The sequence below is a fragment of the Meleagris gallopavo genome, chromosome Z, assembly GCF_905368555.1.
Source record: "Meleagris gallopavo chromosome Z, MGAL_WU_HG_1.1, whole genome shotgun sequence".
NCBI lineage: Eukaryota > Metazoa > Chordata > Aves > Galliformes > Phasianidae > Meleagris > Meleagris gallopavo.
In genome coordinates, this window is record NC_139435.1 from 61,004,396 (window position 1) to 61,026,093 (window position 21,698).

General features: G+C 34.1%; 1 protein-coding gene across 2 annotated transcripts in view; it reads left to right on the forward strand.

Annotated features, from left to right (window-relative positions):
- The window catches only part of FER (FER tyrosine kinase), a 183,818-nt gene that overhangs the window by 76,620 nt on the left and 85,500 nt on the right, over positions 1–21,698 (forward strand). For both annotated transcript variants that reach the window (XM_085212751.1, XM_085212752.1), the window contains exons 11-13: positions 8,506–8,598; positions 13,454–13,657; positions 16,926–17,048. In XM_085212751.1, coding sequence (XP_085068877.1) covers positions 8,506–8,598; positions 13,454–13,657; positions 16,926–17,048 — 420 coding nt within the window. The remainder of the gene's footprint in view (positions 1–8,505; positions 8,599–13,453; positions 13,658–16,925; positions 17,049–21,698) is intronic.

The window sequence follows — 21,698 nt, forward strand, 5'->3', positions numbered from 1 at the left end:
TGCTGGAACATACTGCCCACAGAGGCTGTGAATACCCTGTCCCTGGAGGCTAGGCAGACCACTCTAATGCTTGATCTAGCAGTTTGCAGCCCTGGCCATGGCAGAGGAGGTGGAAGTGGATGATCTTTGAGGTCCCTTCCAGCCCAAGCCGTTCTGTGGTTATTCTTTGACCTCTCTAGCTGCTTTGCTAGAAAGACCGTTTGGTAGTTTACTTTTCCACAAAGCTACCAGGGAAGGTTGTAGTGCTTCGGCTTAGATGATATATGTTAAGCATTTTCTTCCCAGGGGCATGGTTGATGTTCTTGTTGATAATCGGGTGAAATCAAAATCATGTTTTTTAATACAAAATAGTCTATTTATTTTTATAATAATTTAAATGTCCTTTGTCTTTAAAAATGTTATTGCTAGCCACCATTAAAAGATACTCTGCTTCTGTAAAATCCTCTAATACATATTTCTGTGTTGGAAAGATTTGCTAATTATTTTAAGGATGAAGGTGACATTTTGCTGACATTTCATACATAGCTTAAATAATTGGTCCTTTGATACTCTAATTAAAACTGAAAATATAGTACAATCTATATAATTTAACTCTACATTCTGTTCCAGTAGTCATCCAGAATAAATCAACAGATCAAAGCATGATATTCTGTTACTTTTTTAAAGCTTAATTTTCTAGGGCTCAAATATAAGACTTTGCTAAGTAAAATCTATTGAAGTTTTTTAGTTTTTTATTTCCAGGTTGTTTGCCTATGTCTTGCTTAATGATCTTTTTAATTGCTGAACCAATTTGTTTTTCTGAACTAGTAAAACCAGCTGTCTAGTGTCTGTTCAACCATTAATGATTCTGATAACTGTGAAGCGATTGTTTTGCATGGAAGTTATGATTTGTATTTTCATAATTGCTTATTCTTCCCACTTTTTCCCCATTTTTGTCCTGCTTTCACTTCAGTTTGACTCAAACCTTATATGTCTCTGAACATACCTTCCTATGCAGAGGAGTCCAGGTGGAAGCCTGTAGCTGTCAGTATTCCTCAGGGTTTGGCAGGGGTCCAGTCTTCTTTTACATCATCATCAGTGACCTGGGTAGGGAGAATGCACCCTCAGCAAGTTTGCTGATGATACAAAGCTGGGAAGAGTGGCTGACATACTAGAATGCTGTGCTGCCATTCATCAAGACCTGGGCAGGGTGGAGAGCTGGGTGAAGAGGAACCTTTTGAGGTTCCACAAGGGCAAGCATGGAATCCTACACCTGAGGAACAACTACATGCATCAGTACAGTTTAGAAGCTCACATGCAGAGAAGGATCTGGGTGGTCCTGGTGGACAGCAGGTTGACTATGACCCAGAAGTGTGCCAGCATGGCCAAGAAGGCCAATGGTATTCTGGGGTGCATTAAAGCATGTGACCAGCAGGTCGAAGGAGGTGATTTTTCCCATCTGCTCTGTCCTAGAGAGGCCACATCTGGAGTACTATGTCCACTTACTGGACTCCCCAGATCAAGAATGATGGGGAACTCAGAGAGAGCCCAGAGGAGGGCTGCAGTGATGATTAGGGGCCTTATGAGGAAAGGCTGACAGACCTATGACTGCTTAACCTGGGTAAGACTGAGGGGCATCTTACCAATGCATATAGAAATCTAAAGACTGCGAGTCATGTGAATGGTGACAGATTCCTTTTGTTGGTGCCCAGTGAGAGTACAAGGAGCAATGGGCAGAAACTGGAGCACAGGAAGTTCCATATGAACATTAAAAAAAATAATAATAATTACTTTGAGGGTGATGGAGCACTGGAACAGCCTACTGAGAGAGGTAATTGAGTCGCCTTCTCTAGAGATATTGAAACCCACGTGGATGCTTTCCTGTGCAGCCTACTGCATGGAACCTGCTTTACTAGAGGGTTGAACTAAATGGTCTCTTAACAACTCCTATGATTTTGTGACAAGTAATCTCAAAAGGAGAAAAGCTTCTTTGGAAATAAAGTTTGTATTTTTTTATAAAAAGCTAAGAATATTCTTTCTTATGTTTTATATGATTTATTGCTAATAGTTTTTTGATAGTAACTTCGTATTGTGTAGATAGATTTCTACAAACCTGATTGTAGCAACAGTTCTCTGTTTCACATATGTCAGTAATGAGCTCTAGGTTACCTTTCCAAAAAAGCTCTAAAGATAAGTGGAAATATCAGGTCACTATTTATTTCATGTTCAAAATCAGTAAGTATGCTAGAAATCTTCAGGAAAGAAACAGATAGAGAATAAAGAATAGACTCTGTGTAATCTGATGTGTGTCCACTTCCTGAATATTGTAGAACTGCAGAATAAAGTAGATTTGAAGGGAACTCAGGAAGGCCATCTGATCCAGCTCCTTCCTCAGAGGTGTGTGAGCTTTGTGTTATTTTGTCTGCGTGGGATCTTCATTTATGTTCCGGACAGCACCAACAGTGGAAATCTCTCTGGGAAGCTTCTGTACTTGATCATGTTATTCATTGTGATGTTTTTTGTCAAATTTTATAAAAATTCAGTAGGCAGCTGAAAAAAAATTAAGGAAGGAGAATCCTTGCATGACTCTACCATGTAGGAACTTCACATTTGATGTAGGCTGCTCTAACATTTCAAGTCTTCAGAGGATGAGGAAATGCTGTGGAGAGTTATCACTGTCATTTTCTTACAGGCCACCAGGATTCTGGTACAACCAGGAAAGTATATTTCATCTCCAAATGAGCTGTTCTCAAATTTCATGCTGGCAGATTTGTGCTTTTTAAGCTACCCCTCAATTTGGAAGGTGGAACATTAATTTACATCTGGTGCAGAGTTTTAAATATGTGGACATCAATTATGCATCATGTCTGCTGCTTTGGAAGGTGTTACCATTATTTAAAACTGAAAATACTAGCTTATTTGTGAATGATTTTTGAATAGCTGAGTTGCTTAGTTAGTTTCACTGCGTGCCTGAAGTATTTTTAATTAGATTAAAATGCTTTAATTTTTAATAACGTTGTTACACTTCATGGCTCTGCACAGTGCTGCCCCCAGTTCTAGATATATACAATGACAAAATAAGATAATGCAAATCATTATTCCTCTGAAGGTTCTTCTGGTCTGCTGAGCTTAAACAATCAACTTTTGTTTAGTCAGCAACTGATTCTGTCTGGAATGCCATATGAGTAGTTCAGAATATCAGTTTTTGTTCGCACAGAATGAACGATTCTGATTTTGTACACTTAGCTTTTCCGAGATTCCCAGTTCTGTCATGGGTGAGAAGGGTGGGGTGGGGGGAAGAGAATTCTTTCAGTGTTCTGGCTTCAAGGTTTCAAGGTCTTCAGGCACTTTTGGGTTTTTGATGCGTCAACATTTACCATTCATTTAATGAAATTACAAATGATCAGTAAGTGTTAGTATCTGTAGAGAAAGTGTTCATCATAAAGGTTTTGCCATTAGTATATTTGCATGTCAGTAAACAGCCCAGAGTGACTGTTATATGCTAAGTGTATAGCATGTTTTTCAGACCTCCTAAATAAGATCTCTGCTGAAGTGACTAATGCAGACTATCACTTTCAGAAAATGACCGTCTCTCTCTAGAGGTTCTTTGAAGAACTCCTGCTTATAAATCACAAAACCTCATTCTCATGCTAGATGTCTGCAGCATTCTAAGGGAAAAAATCTTAATCATTCTCCACCATATCTGTATTTGAGGCCTTAAGATGAATATTGTTCTGACACATTTTTCATCAGAGAAATCACATATTTAAAGCAGGAATGAAGCTAACATTCACATAAATAAGAGCATTTTAATTGCTCTTGCAGATATTTCTAATGTCTCTCTTTCATCTGTATGTTCACTGAACATACCATTTGCAATAATTATCAAGAATTCTACCAGTGTAGTTTCATCTTAGCGCTTTCTGAAATTATTTTTATCAAAATCTGAGGACCAGTTCCTTTATCAGAACCTCAGGATAAATATTGTCATGCTTATCTTTTAGATATTGCTGATTGTGTTCTTCCAGTTGTAATCTCTTTTTTTTTTTTTTTTTTTTGTGGAAGCATGTTTCTTTGCTTTCAATTGGGGAGTCATTATCATATTTCCTTTACTTTTCCTCTGAAGCTTTGCTGCTTTTATTTGCAAGCCTGCATCATGTTCTGCATCTTTGCCGATGGTTCATATCTGACACATTAAGTAGGTCTTTCTTTGTATTAAAATATTGCCCTATTTATATCACCAAATTTATTTGTTGATACAATATGTATACAAATTTGTTTATTTGTATGTGTCTGACCAGACTTTTTTTGCAGTATTCAATGTATGCTGCATCATAAGTTGTTTCTTACTGCTAATCTTCTACTTTTTGATTGAGATAGTAACACTGTTTGCCTGTCCCCCAATAGAATTAATGTTCTCTTTATCTTAGATTTTGTTCTAGCTTCTTACTTTCTTGCTTCTCTAAAGAGAGTACATATTATTCTTCTTTTCTAATAATGTCTGAGATGCAGCTATTTCTTTGGACTCTCACAGCTAAAAAGGTTTTTTGGGCTTTTACATTATGCAGTTCAATTTAAACAAAATCTTCTGCCTTACTCTTTTATCGTGCCCACATTCATTCAAAATCGTGTTGTGAAGATGATTCTTTGACCTTGTCATTGTGATTGTCACACCTCTGGATGTACTGTGTTATTTTGCATGCCCTCTAAGATCTGTAGTACTTTTGCCTAGTGAAAGAACAGCATGCTTGGCAAATGGGAGATTTTTGCCTATGGGATGCTAACAGTTGTAATGCACGACCACAGGTCTACTGGAAAAAAAAAAAATAGGATTTCATGTTGCGGAAAATCCCTCAAAGTGAACAAGCAACTTAAAAAAAAAAAAACAAACTCTGCTTTCTGTATCTCGCCTGTAAGGAAATGGTCAGACAAAAGACGGAGTGCTTTACTTGTGGTTTTCAACTGAACTGAGTCCTGCAATTCTTTGTGGGCTCTTACACTTCATTTTTTTCTGTCTGCATCTTGTCAGGAAAAAAAAAAAAAAAAGGAAAGTAGGAGTGCCAGAGTGGTTGTTTTCTACTGTGACATTACTTTAGAAGGGCAGAGGTAATATTTCAGACCATTAGAAATGGGAAAAGATAACTGGAATAATAAGGATGGCTGAGGTGTATACAATTGGAAAGAGCATTTCAGCATTACTTATTTCATGGTAATAGAAATGTAACATGACTGCTTTCAAAATTGACTGCTTTTAGAATATGACAGTATTCTGATCTTATGATTATAAGTAGCTGTCACAGTTACTGAGGAACATATTTTAATTAATATTACAGAATCTGTAAAAATAAAAGCACTAATGCTTTGCATTATTTACCAGTGATAATTACAAGAAGTCACATTTGTAAAATGAATTTTTATATTCTGTATGGAAGTTTGTCGATCAGCCTTGTGTCATTCTCGGGAATATGGTTGGAATATAAGTGTTTTTAGGTTTAATTGTCCACCGTCTGGAAAATTCCTACTCTAAGTGTCAGCCCCAAATCTGGTGGTGACTTTTATTAATTCTTCCTGGAAAGTTAGAAGTATGGCTAATTCAGTAAAGATGGTATTAGCCAGTGTGTTTTCCCTTATTTATTCTTTCATTTGCTCTTGTGCCATAGCTTCATTTAAACACTGTTGAAGAAATAAATAGGTGTTCTGTACAGACAGTATTTATTTTCATGTGTATATAGTGGTAAAATATAATTTATTCTGCATAATTCGGTCTTTGCATAAAAAATTATAGGCCAGGGATTGGTTTTCTTTTTAATAAAGCTGGTCTAGTGTAAAATAAAGGTAAAAACAAATATGCTACCATTTTGCTAATATCTCAGAAAGTAATTAATTCCAGCTAAAATGAAACTGAATCACTTAGTACTTTTTAGTAGCTGCAATTGTGTATGTTAGCAAGCATGCTGTTCCATAGGGCATTATAACAATCCCTCTTGCTGAATTCTTAATTTCTTCTCAGTGTCCTTCTCAAGTTTGTTAGTGAAATAGCAGTGTGATGTGTGTTGTGGTGTATCTGGAGCATACGTGCTGACTGCATAGACAGTGTGATTGTGCTGGTTGGTCAGTTGCCTGGTGTTAATGCTGGAATGAGTTCTGTTGAAACAAAATTCATTTTGTTTCAGTAAGTCTGTGCTCCTTGTTGGGTTTCCTTCAGAATTTTTAAGTAACTTAATATCTTGAAATAATCTTTTGCCTACTAAATTGTTTACTGAATCCTGAGGGCCTTGGCCAAGAGATTAAAAATCTATTGTGACTGTGTTGAAGATGACTGAAAAACAGTTCTGTTAACATTTTACTCAGAAACCAGGCTTAAAATATCACCTTGACTTAATCATAGAATCACAGAATGGCCTAGGTTGGAAGGGACCTCAAGGATCATGAATCTCCAACCCGCCTGCCACATGCAGGGCCACCAACCTCCCCATTTAATACCAGATCGGGTTGCCCAGAGCTCCATCCAGTCTGGCCTGAACACCTCCAGGGACGGGGCATCCACAACCTCTCTGGGCAGCCTGTTCCAGCACCTCACCACTCTCTCTGTAAAGAACTTCCCCCTGACATCCAACCTAAATCTTCCCTCCCTCGACTTAAAACCATTTCCCTTTGTCCTGCTATTTTCTACCCTTGTAAAGATTTGACTCCTCTCAGTGACACCAGCAGTGGTGTGTATGTATCCTCAGAAAACTGATTTTCTGCAAGGTCTAATCAATCCATCTAAGATATTCTGCATCTGAGCAGTGACCAGAATATCAGTGTTGCTGTTCTATAGTTCTGTTCAGGTTTCCATGTAATTAAGTGGAATAAATAAACTACACGCCATAGTTCTGTTTGTTGTGTATTTGATGTGTGCTGTGCAGGCAATTTAATAGTCTGTACGATAGAAGAGTAGTTTCAGTATATCAAAGGGAATGTGCAGTGAAAATTCTGAAATACATTTATAAATACACTGCATTTTGAACAGAGCCCATGTTTATGCCTTCAATCTGCATTTTAGTGTTCCTTCTATTTGAATTGTCTAGTAGCCTCTGTGTGATGCTTATCAAAGTCCTATGGTATGGTACAGCCCATAAGTCTTACGGGTACTTTGAAAAAGAAAACCTTGTTAAAAGCCCTTTTTGATAAGGAAATACTAGTGATTGTAGGACCTTACTAGTTGAATTGAAGTTGTTAGTGTAAAACAGAATGAAAACTGAGTTTGTTTAGGGGAAAAAAACATGGAATTCTCCCATATTTAGTAACTTTTTTTCCTGTCATCTTAGAAGTGAACATGTAAATTAATTATCATTAAATCTACTGGCTCATTTCTCAACTGATGTGAAATGAGTTGATCATTCAACACTTGGCAAGCATGCAAACAAAATTAGACTGCATCCAGTTGTTAATGAATTTTTTTTTTTTTGTGTAGACAATTTAATTCTTTTTTAAAATGAATTTATTTTATTAGGGCATTGCTTAGACTATATTCTGTAAACTAAATTCCATTTGATAGTGATTGTAGTATAGGTATATTCAGTACAAGGTTAATAGATTTTGTTGCCCATTCAGCAGTTGCGGAATAATTGATGAGGCCTGACCTTGAGTACTGTGTTCAGTTTTGGGCACCTTGATACAGAAAGGACGTAGAGGTGCTGGAGCAGGTCCAGAGAAGGGCAACAAGGCTAGTGAAGGGCTTAGAAAATCAGCCCTGTAAGGAGAGGCTGAGGGAGCTGGGGCTGTTTAGTCTGAGGAAGAGGCGGCTGAGGGGAGACCTTGTTGCTCTCTTTCGGTACCTGAAAGGTGCTTACAGTGAGAGCGGGGTAGGTCTCTTCTCACTGGTGACAGGTGACAAGACGAGGGGAAATGGCCTCAAGTTGTGCCAGGGTAAGTTTAGGTTGGATATTAGGAAACACTTCTTTACAGAAAGAAACACTTTTTGCTGGAATAGGCTCCCCAGGGAGGCAATTGAGTCATCATCCCTGAATGTGCCAGAAATTGATCTTCAAACTGATTAGTATTAATATTTGCAGTTAGTGTATTGTTAGCAAAGAACACATTAATTAAAAAGGGAGTAACTCCACATACATGAGGTAAGAGTAAAGTAAGTGTATTTTTTGAATTCTATTATATGGATTTTCCTTTTTTATTGTATCAAACCAATATTTTTTGGAAAAAAAAAAAAAAGTATTTCAGGAGAACTGGGAATTAAATGCTCTGTTTTAGGGTAGAAAATAATTCTCTTTATAGTTAACAATATTGATATTTAAAATAGTGGCACAAGATATTTAAGGAATTACAAGTTTGTGACCTTTTAAATTTATATATATTAGTTTAATCCCACTGATGTTGACATAGTCTTACTGGTTTGTATTAATAGAGCCTCTGTCTCTTAATCCATGATTCTGGATGCCATGTTCTCCATAATTCAGTTACTAATGCTTAGAGGTGAACTTCTATTGATTTGTTTGGTTTCACTAGAAATTCTACTTTTCCTCCTAGGACAAGAAGGACAAAGTTTCAAGATTTGATACTATACGTCACTCCATAGCTGGAATTATAAGGTCTCCAAAATCCATGTTGGGCTCATCATCAGTAAGTAATAATTTAGTGTTGCAGCACATTCTCTTGTTTGTCAGCTTAAGCAAGATTCCCATCTACATAGACGAAAATTGCAATATTATTAAAAACACTGTTCTGCCTAATCAGTGGATGTGATGATACTATTGCATAATAGTGTGTAAGAATAACTCTGATATATCATGCCTGTGGGAAAAATAAATTGTATATTCTTTGCAGTGGCCAGCATGGTGCTGTAATTTTAAAAGTACTCTTTTCCTGTGTCAGTTTACTGGGAATGCTTTATAATGTGATACTTTGTAGTGGGATTGCCAAGCACATAAGCATTTCTGCAATAATTATATTCCCCTTTGTATACAGGGGATATACAAATGAAATTTGCTTCACGTTATTAGTATTTAACTCTTAATGTGGTTAGCTATTCATCTTTTTCTTGCTGACTGTTCCATAACTATGTTGATTGCTAAATGGTGTGAACTGTAAACTGATGTATACAGCTATCATAAAATATTACAAACTGATTAAGGAAAGTGTGTATTATAATAATGAAGTGCATAAAATAAATTAGAGCAGTACAAACAAACAAGTATGTTAACTACATGTTTTCTTGTATATTTAAAGTTTATTGAAATTTCAGAAGTAGAACTATATTTTGGTTTGAATGCAATGATATTCAAAAAATACTGTCCCATATTTAGTTGGTTACCAGAAGTATTGTGGTTAATTGAAGAAAAACAAGGACTTTTTTGTTTCTTCTGAGCACAGCTGTGGAGAAGCCTAGAATTTTCTCAAGCAGCCAAGAGTTAAACTGTTATTTATGAGTTGACACTTAAATGATTTACGGGTTCTGAGATGGGAAGGTATACAGTGAAATTAGTTTGATCAAATGATGAGAGGAAACATGAGAGAAGAGCCAACTTTTCTGCACTGGCTGTTCCTGTTTATAGGATAACTGCACGTGTTGTTTCTCTTACATCAAATATTTTTTAATTTTTTAGATTTAATAATAATGATCATAAAACATCACTTTGTACAAACGGCAAGTGATAGTTTTATTATAATGGCTTTATCTTGGAATTTTCAGGTCTGTAAATTTTTACTTTCATAGAATTTTTTTGATAGGTATTTAAAATTTTTCACTTCTTTGGCGGAGTAGGTGTTGACTTCCAATGATATTTTGGCTTATAGAATGAGCTAGCTTCACTTTGTCTGCTGGTAGAATATTCCACAGGGAAGTGTCTCAAAAAATCAACTGTATTGCTTTACTTTCTAATCTCTCTTTGTGCCTTTTTTACAACTTGAGATAAAAAAAAATCTAGGTAAAATCTTGGGTTGTGTAAGAGTGGAAAGTAAAATACACAAAGACTAAGAACAGATGTGAAAATGAAATTTCAAATAAGCTATTTGTTTAATAAAATGTTTCCATTATTCTTTTCATTGGGAGAATAAGTGCAGAAATAGTTTTTTCTGAAGTTAAAAGTAATACAATACTCTTTCTTTAATATTTCTTTTTAGTAAGAACAGTAGCTGAGGACTGCTTGATTTTTACTGTTGGAGAAAAGCTGCTATTTCAATGGATTGTTAATTATAGGGAGGGAAAGAAGTTCAGAATATGTTAGGAGGGTAGTAATAACCTGAGCATGATTGATATGAGGGAATATTTCTCCTCTCTGGATGAAAAGCATGATGAAATATATGAGAGTATCCCACTGCTGAAGTAATTGGTGAGCAAACTGTGGGAATAAGTGTAGAAAGAAGGAAAAAAAAATGAAAAAAAAAAGATGAGTTTGGGAAGGAGAACAAAAAATTTTCAGTGTGGTTTCCTTTCCTTCTGTATGATCTTGTTATTTTTTTGTTTTCCATTCAAACTAACAACAGAAATCTTTAAAAAAATATTTTTTTCTCCATTTAAAGTACTGAATCATGCATTTGGAAGTTCCTCTGTGTTTATGTGTATGTGAGCAAGACATTTTTTTTAGTCACAGAGTGACACTGTAAAACATTGGGGCCTAGAATGACAACAGCACTAACTGGTAAATTTATTTTTTAATTTATATATATATTTAATTTATATAGATAGATAGATATAGATGTATATAAAATTATAATTATATATTTTAATTATAATTATAATGTATACATTTAATTAATTAGTATTAAAATGATGATATTCTTGTACTGGTCTTTTTGTGCTCTCAGCAATGTTTTTATTTTCAAGGCCAGGGTGAATATCATATCATGTGGAAAATATTTTTCTAAAATAATTTAAATAATATTCAAACCATAAATATTTACCACTTGTTTCTTCAGAGAAAATAGTGTAATTCACCTTCTTTATAAGTACCCCCCCAGGGTAAGGTAAAAAAAATATATAGGCAGTGTAAGGTAGGAGATGTCAGCAAAGGATACAACTTTTTGTTGTTTACTTCTATATAAATAAACATTAGTTTAAACAAATTTAAAGTTAGGAGGAAGGTTGATGTTAGTATCATAAGCAGCATCATAGCTAGCATTTTTAAAATGTTTTTTTATTTCTTCATGAGCCTTTTCTGTGTTTTATTCTGGGGATGTGATCATGATTTTCTGTCTAAACAGTGACTCACACTTGACCCAGTTTGAACATAAGGAAGTGTTATTATCTGGTGACTCTTCTGTAAGCTGTAAAATAAATTACAATGTCAGGGTTGTTTTTTTTTTTAACTTTTGTTTTAAAAATTTTCTTTTGTGAAGGGTATTGGACTAGTTTATTGACCCTGAGCTGTCCTCCTATCCTTAGAGGCATTTCCTTTGGAGTAGAAATGTATTTATGTGGCAAAGGTTTTGCTACTTTGAACCCCTTAATGTTTCTTGATAGCATAGCAAAAATCCGTTTTGTTTTGTTTTTTTTTTTTCCATCTCTGATGCATAAATATTCAAGTGAATAACCTCTTAAAACATTTTGAAAGCTTATTCGTGTGTGTGTGTGTGTGTGTGTGTGTGTGTGTGTGTGTGTGTGTGTGTGGTGTGTGTGTGTGTGTGGTGTGTGTGTGTGTGTTAGGGATTTCTGCAAGAGAATAGCTTAGTGTCGTTTAACCATGGGAGACAACTCTAATCTAAGAAATGTTTAACTTTTGATGAAATTGAGATGAGTGCCTTTTTGACCAAACAATATTCCAGGCTTTTAGTAGTTCTCTACGCAAATAAATATAGTACCTTGGAGTACTCCTTTTTCTCCAAAAAGCTCTGTTATCTTTCTTTTCAATCTGTTATTTTTTTTTTCATAGTTCTTCTTTGTTTTGAATCTGTAATAAAGCATAATTGGTAAATGAGTATCGTTACTCATGGCTAGAAAGAGTGTATTTGTCACTGTTTTGTTGTCAGATATCACATCTGAAATAATTCTTGATAAAAGAGACACCCAAAGATGTCACTTTTGATGTCTGAGAAGAGGAGGCCTCGTCAGACTCTTAGATAAGATCTGTAGTTTTCCATGATACTCTGGGACTAACAGACTACACGTTTTGAGATGTTACTTGGAAAGACGCCAGAAGCCCACAGACAGAGGCATTTGTTATACCAGATACTTTACCATGAAAGTTCTCAAGAATTACATACATTTAAAAGGAAGTTTTCAATAGACTCCCTTTTTTGTTGTTATTTTTTCATTCCCCCTTAGAGAATTCCTAATGGTTAGGGGTTTTTTGTTTCTTTATTTTGGATTTTTTCTTTGGTTGGGTAGGTAATCTTGACCTGAATATCCCCTCAAGGAGTTGTAAGTTTATGTATTGCCTCCACCCTGTCCAGAGCCATGTCATTTTTTACTCCTGCGTGCACCAGTGGAGTGTTTCTGTTCACTTTGTCCAGCCTATGAGGGAAAATTATGATTGTTGTTTCATTGGGTTAGAGAAGCATCTAGAGGGTCATTCAAAATTCTGTGTTTTGTTTCTATCTGACTATGCTTAGCTGAGATGTGAGTCTTTATTCTGCTATCCGAAATGCAGTTCAGCAGGCTTGCGTGGGAGATATCCATATATAATTTAACTCCTGATACAATATACAATGTGTTGTTTTGTTCAGATTTTTTCCACTTGGCAGTGAGAATTTGTATGACCCCTTTCACTAGTGATTTCAAATGACATAAAGCTTCTCAGTCTAGTCAGAACAAGCAAATCTGAAGATGTTATTGAATATAATGTTTTTCTAAGTGTTTTCTTACTCAATTCTAAGCTCATTTAAATTAATATGTAAAACCGTAAATTAAAACTCATTACCTTCTGCTTACAATCAGTGAAAATGGTATCTTGTAATCATTATGACTTCAGAAATTCAGTGCAGGTTCATGAATGCAGTACACCCGCATGTCTATTCTCTGCTGTCATGTAAATGCTGGGGAAGATGTCACTTCGAGCTGTTAATTGATTTGGTATGGAGCTTTTAAATTGTATTAAAACAATTTGTCCAATTTAAATGCTTTTTAAATTCAGTTTTTTTTTATGTTTTTCTCTCAGAAGTTTCTTTGTATGAAGAAAATCTTCATTTTTAATTGTTATTAATAGCATGTCAGAATGTTTAAAACAGTGAAAAAGAGTCACTGGTCACTATTGGTCAGTATGGCCTAAGAAAAACAAACAAGTGAAAGTTCTTATGTGTTCTTATGGATATTTCCATAGACTTAATGCTTTTCGTGTGAACAGACTTAATTGTTTAGATAATAGAAAAAAAAAGATTAATGTCCATTTTCTGTAAATATCCAAGCCTTAATTTGTTAATAGAAATACTTAATTTAGATACATAATTTAGAAATTATTGTTGTTTATCATGCTTTTCATTTATAAGTAAATTCTAAAAATGTACAGTCACAGTAACATTTTTCTTCAATATCTTTCCCAAGTTCTTTGATGTGATATCAACCACAGAGAAACCATTGGCAGAACAAGACTGGTATCACGGTGCAATTCCAAGAATAGAAGCCCAGGAGCTGTTAAAACAGCAAGGAGACTTCTTGGTGCGAGAGAGCCACGGGAAACCTGGTGAATATGTCCTTTCTGTGTTTTCAGATGGACAACGGAGACACTTTATCATACAATATGCTGATGTACGTCTCTGCTATAGTACTAACTATTCAATGTTAGGATATCTATTACTAAATGATTTAGTATCTATGTAATGTAATATTACACATGGCTTTAATCTTTAAATGAAGTCTGTTACAAATACTTCAATTAGTATTCAAACCCAGGGGAAAAGGTTGTTCCAGGGAATAAAAGAAAAATATTATTTTACCATATATTGAAAAGCCAAAATGTTTCTGTAAATGTTATGAAATCCAGAACTTGTTAGTACTCATTTCTGCATGTACACTTATTTATTTTTAAACCAATTTTTGTACTTAGTACTAATAGGTTATTTTAATTCAGACTAATGATTCTCCTAAATCTAGCTGAAAAATTCAAATAATATGTGCTGTTTCCTGTACAGTTGAGAGTTTAAATCCCTGCTGCTCTGGAGATACTTTAAGTCTTTTTAGCCCTGTGAATGCTATTTTGTTCAGTAGGGCTCAAAAGATTTTGAATACTATGCAGCACATAGGACTTAGAACTTAGTAACTTAGATTAAGGCTGCCATTCTAGAAAGTATGTCAATATTCATATGCCTTGACCTGAGTATTTTTTGTATTCTTAATCTCTTACTTGTTTTTATTTATAGAAGTATTTTTCTAATTATCTTTCAGAATTCCAAATTAATTCAAAATGCAGCAGTTCTTATATCTGTTTTCATATAACAAATTCTTCTATGTCTTCAAATGTAGTATCATTCTTTGTTTTGGTTCAGTAACGATGACAGAACATATTTCAGTCTTTCGTTATAAGGTCTCCAAAAATTTTGGCAAACTTCATAGAAGAATGCTCAAGTTTGGTCTTGTAACTAAATTTGCACTAGGAATATTTTCCATAATGTCTATCTGGAAGATGATGTGTTGTGTACTGGTTTATTTCTTTTTAATGAGGGGCTGCGATATTTTTAAAACTATGAAAATTTTAGATGTTTTGTACTATCTGTGATTATGGGTACTAATCCAGCTGGATTTTTTTTATTCATTTGGGATTTTCCTTGTAAAAGTGGACCTTGACACAAAGCCAGTGTTATAATTCGATTTTTTTTTTTATAGTCCTTAAGTATTTTGGAATACCGGAGTGCTAGTTGGGAAAATAAGAGCAATAAAATTAGTTATAGCTAGACATGCAGAGTCTTAAAAGATGCTTGGAGCACTCTGTCCCTGATCTAGCAGAATTAAATATATGTAATATTCTTGGTGTGATTGAAATCATTTTATGCACATCACTATAGATTGGGCTCTAAAGTCAGAGTAGAGAAGTTTTTTCACTAATATTACTTTGAGGCCACTCTTATCTGTAAGCTGAAAAATTAAATAAAGCTGTCTTTTTTTTCCAGTAATTTTATTACTTCCTCTTAGGAATCATATTTGAAATATAACAGCAACATTGTTTAATGTTGCATAGATTGTCACAGTCCAAACATCATCATGTCACTAGATCTTTCTGCTTATCCATTTATTAACAAGAGTATTGCATTAATCTGGTCTTGGAGTATATTTAGGGAAGATTTTGTTGACAATCATGAAAGCTAAGACTTCTGAAGAAATGCAGAACTCCTTAAGCACTCCTATAGGATGAATTTGCTGTATTAGTTGTGGAAAAAAGGCTTTAATTTTAAAGAAAGTAAAGCTTTTTAGCCTTTAAAAGGAGCTATAACTAGTGGGACTGCTAGTCATACTACAAGAGGAAATGGATTCCTAGAAATTTTGGTAGGCATGTTGTCAGAGTTTAATTCAAGATTTTAAAAATTTTATTTACGTTGGTATGACCGAAGGGGAATCAGATTTGACTGGTCAGATCACTGGGGGTTTTGGTTTTCATTCACAGTTATTTTTCTGAATCAGGGACTGCAGAATGCATTAGAATATATGCAGGATATATATTCTTTACATAACTCCTTTTATCTCGTTTTAAGTGTAAATCTTAATAAAAGCATATGTGAGATAAATGAGTTCAATTGTTTAATTTTAAAACATCAAAATTCAATGCTGAAATTTGTTAGTCATTGAAGGCTACTTTTTTTTTTTTTTTTTTCATTTCTTCTGTTTTGAGGCTGTGCTGTTCTAAAAGGTATTTGATAGCGATCTTAATGGTCAGGATCCTGTGAAAATACAGAGAATAAAACAATATTCTTTGCCCTGAAGACGTAGATGGCAGCAGATGTGTATAAGATTGGAGCTGCAATGAGGGAATAAAAGCGGTAGTGATTCTTATGCTAGGCCAGTTCTTAGAACATCAAGTTTTTTGGATCATCAGAACAGAAATAAAAATGGGGTTACTTGAAAGGAGCTGGAATTAGTGTACTGCTCACTGAGCCATTATCTATTTTTACACTTAGCGATAATGTACGGTTTAAGACATGAAGGATGAAATAAACACCTATTTACACTTTTCTTACTGTCAAACATAAGGTCAAAGATAAGATAGGAAGATACTACTTTTTTCCTCATAGTGTTTTAAAGAATGCTAGAATTGCTAAGACAATGTTACATATCTCTAATATATTAAGAGATTTAATTGTTCCTGTTTTGTAGATTGTGTAGCAAAAATGAAGTAAATTGACAAAAATAGAGGAGTTGAGGGGAAAGAATTTTGACTTGGCCAGATGTTCTCTCTTGCTTTATATGCATGACTTGCCTTTTGTTTTTAGCATCCATACCACTGTAGTATCTAATCTCCTCTGATAAACACTAATTATTAAAGGGTGATCCTCGGTATTGCACTTTATGCTAGCTACTAGTTGAATCAAACATTGCAAATGCAGTAAGATCTAAGTAAAAAAAAAAAAAAAGTTACTTATATCTTGTCTAGTTTATTTTCAGATGTTTGTTTTAGTTCATTTTCTGTTACTTATAAATAAAATATATAGTGTTAGGTGCTTAGGAATTCTGTGTTGCTTCAGGCTTACAATATTTCACTCTGTCATAGTTTAAGTACTTCAAATAGTCCCATCTTTGGAAATGCAAGTGCTGCCCTTTTTTTTAAACTTCAGAGTTTGAGTAAATACTTATTTTTATTCTTTTACTGCAAATGAGTGATTTGGTAATTTTGCATTTATTAATGTTTTGTCTTATCATTCCATGTTATTCATGATAGTAAAATGCTATTAAATAGATAAGGACAAAAATATAACTTTGTGAATGTGAACGTTTCTTTGTTTTGTTACTGTTTAAGGAAGATTTGAAAAGCTTTTTTGCAGTTTTTTTGCTTTTAGAGAAACAATTATTTCCTTTTACCTCCATACAGAATCAATATCGTTTTGAAGGAACTGGATTTCCAACTATTCCTCAGCTCATAGAGCATCATTATACAACAAAGCAAGTTATTACAAAGAAATCCGGTGTTGTTCTGCTGAATCCTGTTGTGAAGGTAATGCATGCGTTTCAAGAACTCTTTAACTGAAAAGGCTAGGGAGGGTTTGTACTGTCACCTAAAACGAATTCCTACGCTGCTAGAGAGATTTTTCATTCTTGCTTATTGTTCTGTGACTTTCTTTTCTGAGATTTTTTCAGCCTTCTGTGTTCCATGCAATGCATTCCTATAAAATAACACTGCATACTAATTCTTAAAATAAATCTTTACTATGTTGAATAACAACATTCAGTGTTAAAATATATCCTTTTACTTTTCCTTTCTCTGCTTTGCATTTCCTTTTAGAATTGTATGCTGGCCAAGTAGTCCCCATAAAGTTGCAATAAGGAATTATTCTTGAATAAAATAATGTAAACAATGTTCTTTTAAGTGGTAGAATTCTAGCAAAGTTTGGAAAACTTGTGTTACCTCATGGTTTTCCCTCTATTTCATATAAGGTATTGATACAAGCATGGAAACAAGTATTACCCTGACAGCGTAATTGCAAATTTGAAATTCAAAATTTCCTTATTAATCAGTATCATAGTATAATAACTTCTGTGAGAGGAATGTTAAGGGACTGAACTATTAAACTATACAACTGTTTAGGAAGCTTAAAGAGTATCTGTGCCATTTTCCCGGAGTTTTTCAGTTAATATCTGCTCAATTGATACTTCGTGCATATGTGAACTGTTTTTAACAGAAATCTTGAACTATGAGTAAGCCATTTGCATTTGATTAAAAAAACAAAAAACAAAAATCAAAAAACCTCAGACCAGTCTGAAGAATATGTATAGCACCTTCTGTGTTACAAAAATTCTTTCAAGTGTAACAATTTCTATTTCAGTTTCCTAATACAAACTCCCCGTTCTTTACCTTTAATAATCTTAAGACGTTAAAACATATTCATTTTCTCAAAAATAATGTGATTTTTGTGCTTTTCTATGCTTACCTATTATGTATACTTCCAAATTTGAAGTATGGCAATTGTTAAGTACATATTTTTAGTAAATGTCATGGTGATTACAAAATGAAGACTTTGAATGTAAAATATTGCTTAAATTCATTGATGAATCTGAAAAAGCTTATGACTTCATTTTTGATGTGCAGATAATTATATTTTTTTATATAAACTCTTAAAGCTAAAAATAAAAGGCTGCAAAACTCCAAATGAAATCTTTCTGTTTATAATTTCTTTTACGAAACTGTTTTTTTTCTGTGTTTCTTCAGTGTACATACTTTGAGAGCTGCTTTGTTTTTGCAAATGTAAAATAATTGTTTGGTATGTTACTATGTACTAAATAATAAAATAATTGATTCTTATTTATCTTATTTTATTAAGGTTAAACAGGCATGAAAAATACAATTTCTTTATTGACTGTTGCTGGCTTTGAAGGCAGGGAGCTTCTGTATTCATGACACTTTTTTTCATCTTCTTGGGGGGTGAAGTTTTTTATTTATGTATAGTTTTCTATAACAACATACTGTGAAAGAGTGCTTCTGTGACATGCACTGTTGAGGAAATATTGTCCCAAATGCGTTTCCAGGTATCAGTTACTGTAATTTACCCCAGGCCCTTTGAAGTATAAATGCAAGTAGAAATAGTCAGTGTGAATAAGTAACTTAAAGTGCAGACATTGTAAGTTAATTTCAGAAATGGCATGTGTACTTTGACACCTAGTTGGGATTATTTTCCACATCATATTAATATTGGAGTATCTTTGATCTTTTCCTTAAAATTCATTTGACATCTGCAAGGTCTGTTTCTCCTGTCATCTTATAGTGCAAAGTAGTCTTTGACATTTCCTGCAGTCGTTAATCTTTTAATGCAAATTGCTGTCCCTGTAATAACCTGTTTAGGAAATGAAAGTTAAATATGACGGAGAACTTCACAGGAAAACAATTATACTATGTAGTTTGTTTTTGCTTTCCTTCTCACAGTCATTTATCCTCCTTTACCATATTAGCAAAATTAGTGTTCACCTTCTGTGACATTGCCCTTGAAAGGAACACTCTTAATTGTGCTACAAAAGACCTGTCCTCCATCCATTTTCATGCACACCAAATCAGCCTGCTTGGAATTTTAATGATATATAATAATGGAATTTAAATTAAAAAACTACTGTCATTAAAATGATATCTGCAAGTGATTTTTTTTTTTTTTATGGAAAAGCCTCTTATATTTTTATATAACCTTTTGGAAAATTGCACCTCTATGTTCTTCAGTGTATTATTGATAAAATAACTGATTTGAAGAGTGCTAGAGTAGCCTCAGTACAGGAGTTTGTTAGCAGAAAAGCTATTTTAAATATGTAAAACGTGTTTTCATTTTCTACTGTCTTTGACCTCATGTTTTTGAAGTATTTAAATTCCCTAAAATACATTCTGTTCACTTCAGAAATGTGTATTAAGTTGCAGATATGCTAAGTATGTTTAATAAAAAATGAAATTATCAAGGGCATAATTACCAATTTTATTTGGATATGTCTGTAGTAACTTTTTAGCTTAGATCAGAAATGCATTTCTGAAGCAAATCTGCCAATTACCACTTAGATTTTGAACTTTACTCCTTTAAACAGGAACAGAATAGTAAGATGCACAACTGATGATGGGATCTCTGTCTTCATAATCTGAGGAGATCTGGTCTGAAATAGTCCCTTATCCTCCCATGTTTATGTTTTAGAATCCCCTCAGCAGCTGTTTCACTCTGCTAATCTGGTGCTGTTTGATTACTGTCAATATGGTCAGTCTTTGGTCCTTCTGCAGTAAATTCAAATTCCAATCTCATGGAAAACAGAATGCCACTTCTTTGTAAGATGAGTTAGGCAGTACATTTGTTGTTGGTGGCTTTCAATTCGGGATCTATTTTGAGGTCGCAAAGAAGCCTTTGTTATGGCCTCAAACAGTCACACAGAAAAATGATGAACTATAAATAATGTGAAGTGAAAGAAAAATAAAAAGTGTATTTGATTTTAGCGGTTCCAGCGACAAAAAAGTTTGTAAATGACTTGAGGATTCCACGTGGGTCTGAATCTCAGTTGCAAAATGTTAGTTTGTTAGACGTGTGAAGTTATGAAAAAATGTGAGACGATAAAAATAGTGATACTTTTCATAAAAGTCACTGGTAAAAGTCTTACATGACCTTAATTCTTCATTCACCAAACCTGTTTTAGTTGTAGTTCATTTTTAAGAGTGTTTTGATCTCAGCTTTCAAAGACTGAAAGCTTAAACAAGTTGTGTACTCTGTGTGCCAGCTTTTCAGTACTTTTGTCATTCAGTTGACGTACACAAAATACCCAGGCAAAACTAATCAAAATTTACTTTCCTGATTTTGGGTTTCCCATAGTGTTGATTGGTTTTTTAGGTATTTTGTTTGCTTTTACTCTGTTTACAAAAGTAAGTTCAGTGTTGCAGACAGTGTGCATATCCAGGGTGAAGGCAACTCATGTTTCATAGGCCTTCAAGATTGAACTGAAGGATTTAGGGGAAATTGCTGAATAGTCTCATTTTCAGTCAGACTTCTTAAAAGCCTCAGTATCCTCTCAATAAGTAGACTTTTGATTTTATTGCAGAGCAGTGCTAATACTCAATTAAGTAATACTCATCTTGAGACATGAAAGAGTTAAGTTGGTGAAGAGGAAGACATTGCAGTAATCAATGCTGCCTGTTGGGAAGAACATATTATGTTTGTTAGATCTAAGATCAGCTCTTTTGGAGCAGAACTCTCGTGTAAATGTAAGGAGACTATAGCAGCAAACAGTTCAGCTATCACAATGTCATGTAGGCTAGTTTTTTTGGTGCCAGATAGGGTCAAATTGTGACTTTCCTAGATGATACCCACACATCTGGCAAAGCTCATAGAAGTGCCAGGAAGAACCTTCTGTTCATGGTCTATGTGGGATGATTTTTGGCCAAATATGTAATTCTCCTGAACACAATCAAAGTTGAATATGTGTACTTTCAATTGTTAAAATAGATCTTTCAGTTTTTTTTAAGGAATTTATACTATGAGAAGTATGGGCTTATAGTACCTACAGCTATAGATCATATTTTCTACGAAAGCATGAAATGTGTTTTTTCACTTATTTGCCATAAACTATTACTGTGATCATACAGAAGACATGTGAAGGAAACTGGCAGTGCTTTTTTAGTGTAGTAGGAGAATTTAGGCAAATTTTCAGTATTTGCTTTAGTTTATTTCTGGAGACTGAAAAGGAGCCTGCAGCTATCGATATTTGATAACAGTTAAGTATATTAGTATTAGATATACTTTTGAGTTAGGCTCCTATTTCTTCAGAAGTGTAGTGTTGTAAGATTTCACTATAAGGCTTTTAGTAAATGGAGCTGCAATAGTTCTATGGATAATAAAAGGAATACATCTTCCTTAGTGGTAGCATGTACTTCTGAAAGTATTGCATCCTAATGAGAAAGGAAAAAAGAGAGCAGCTTTGTGCAAAGTACTAAACCAAATTTATGTGTAATTTCAAGTACTTTGAAACTTAAGAAGACAGAGGAATGTTTTTTTTGAAGAATCTTTTAAAAATGTTGCAGTAGCAGTGACACATTGGAATCCCTAAACACGAAGTAACAAATATTGTTTTATATCCAGATATGTTGTGATCAAAGACTTATGTAGATTTTCTACATGGCCATGGAATTAAAAATCTG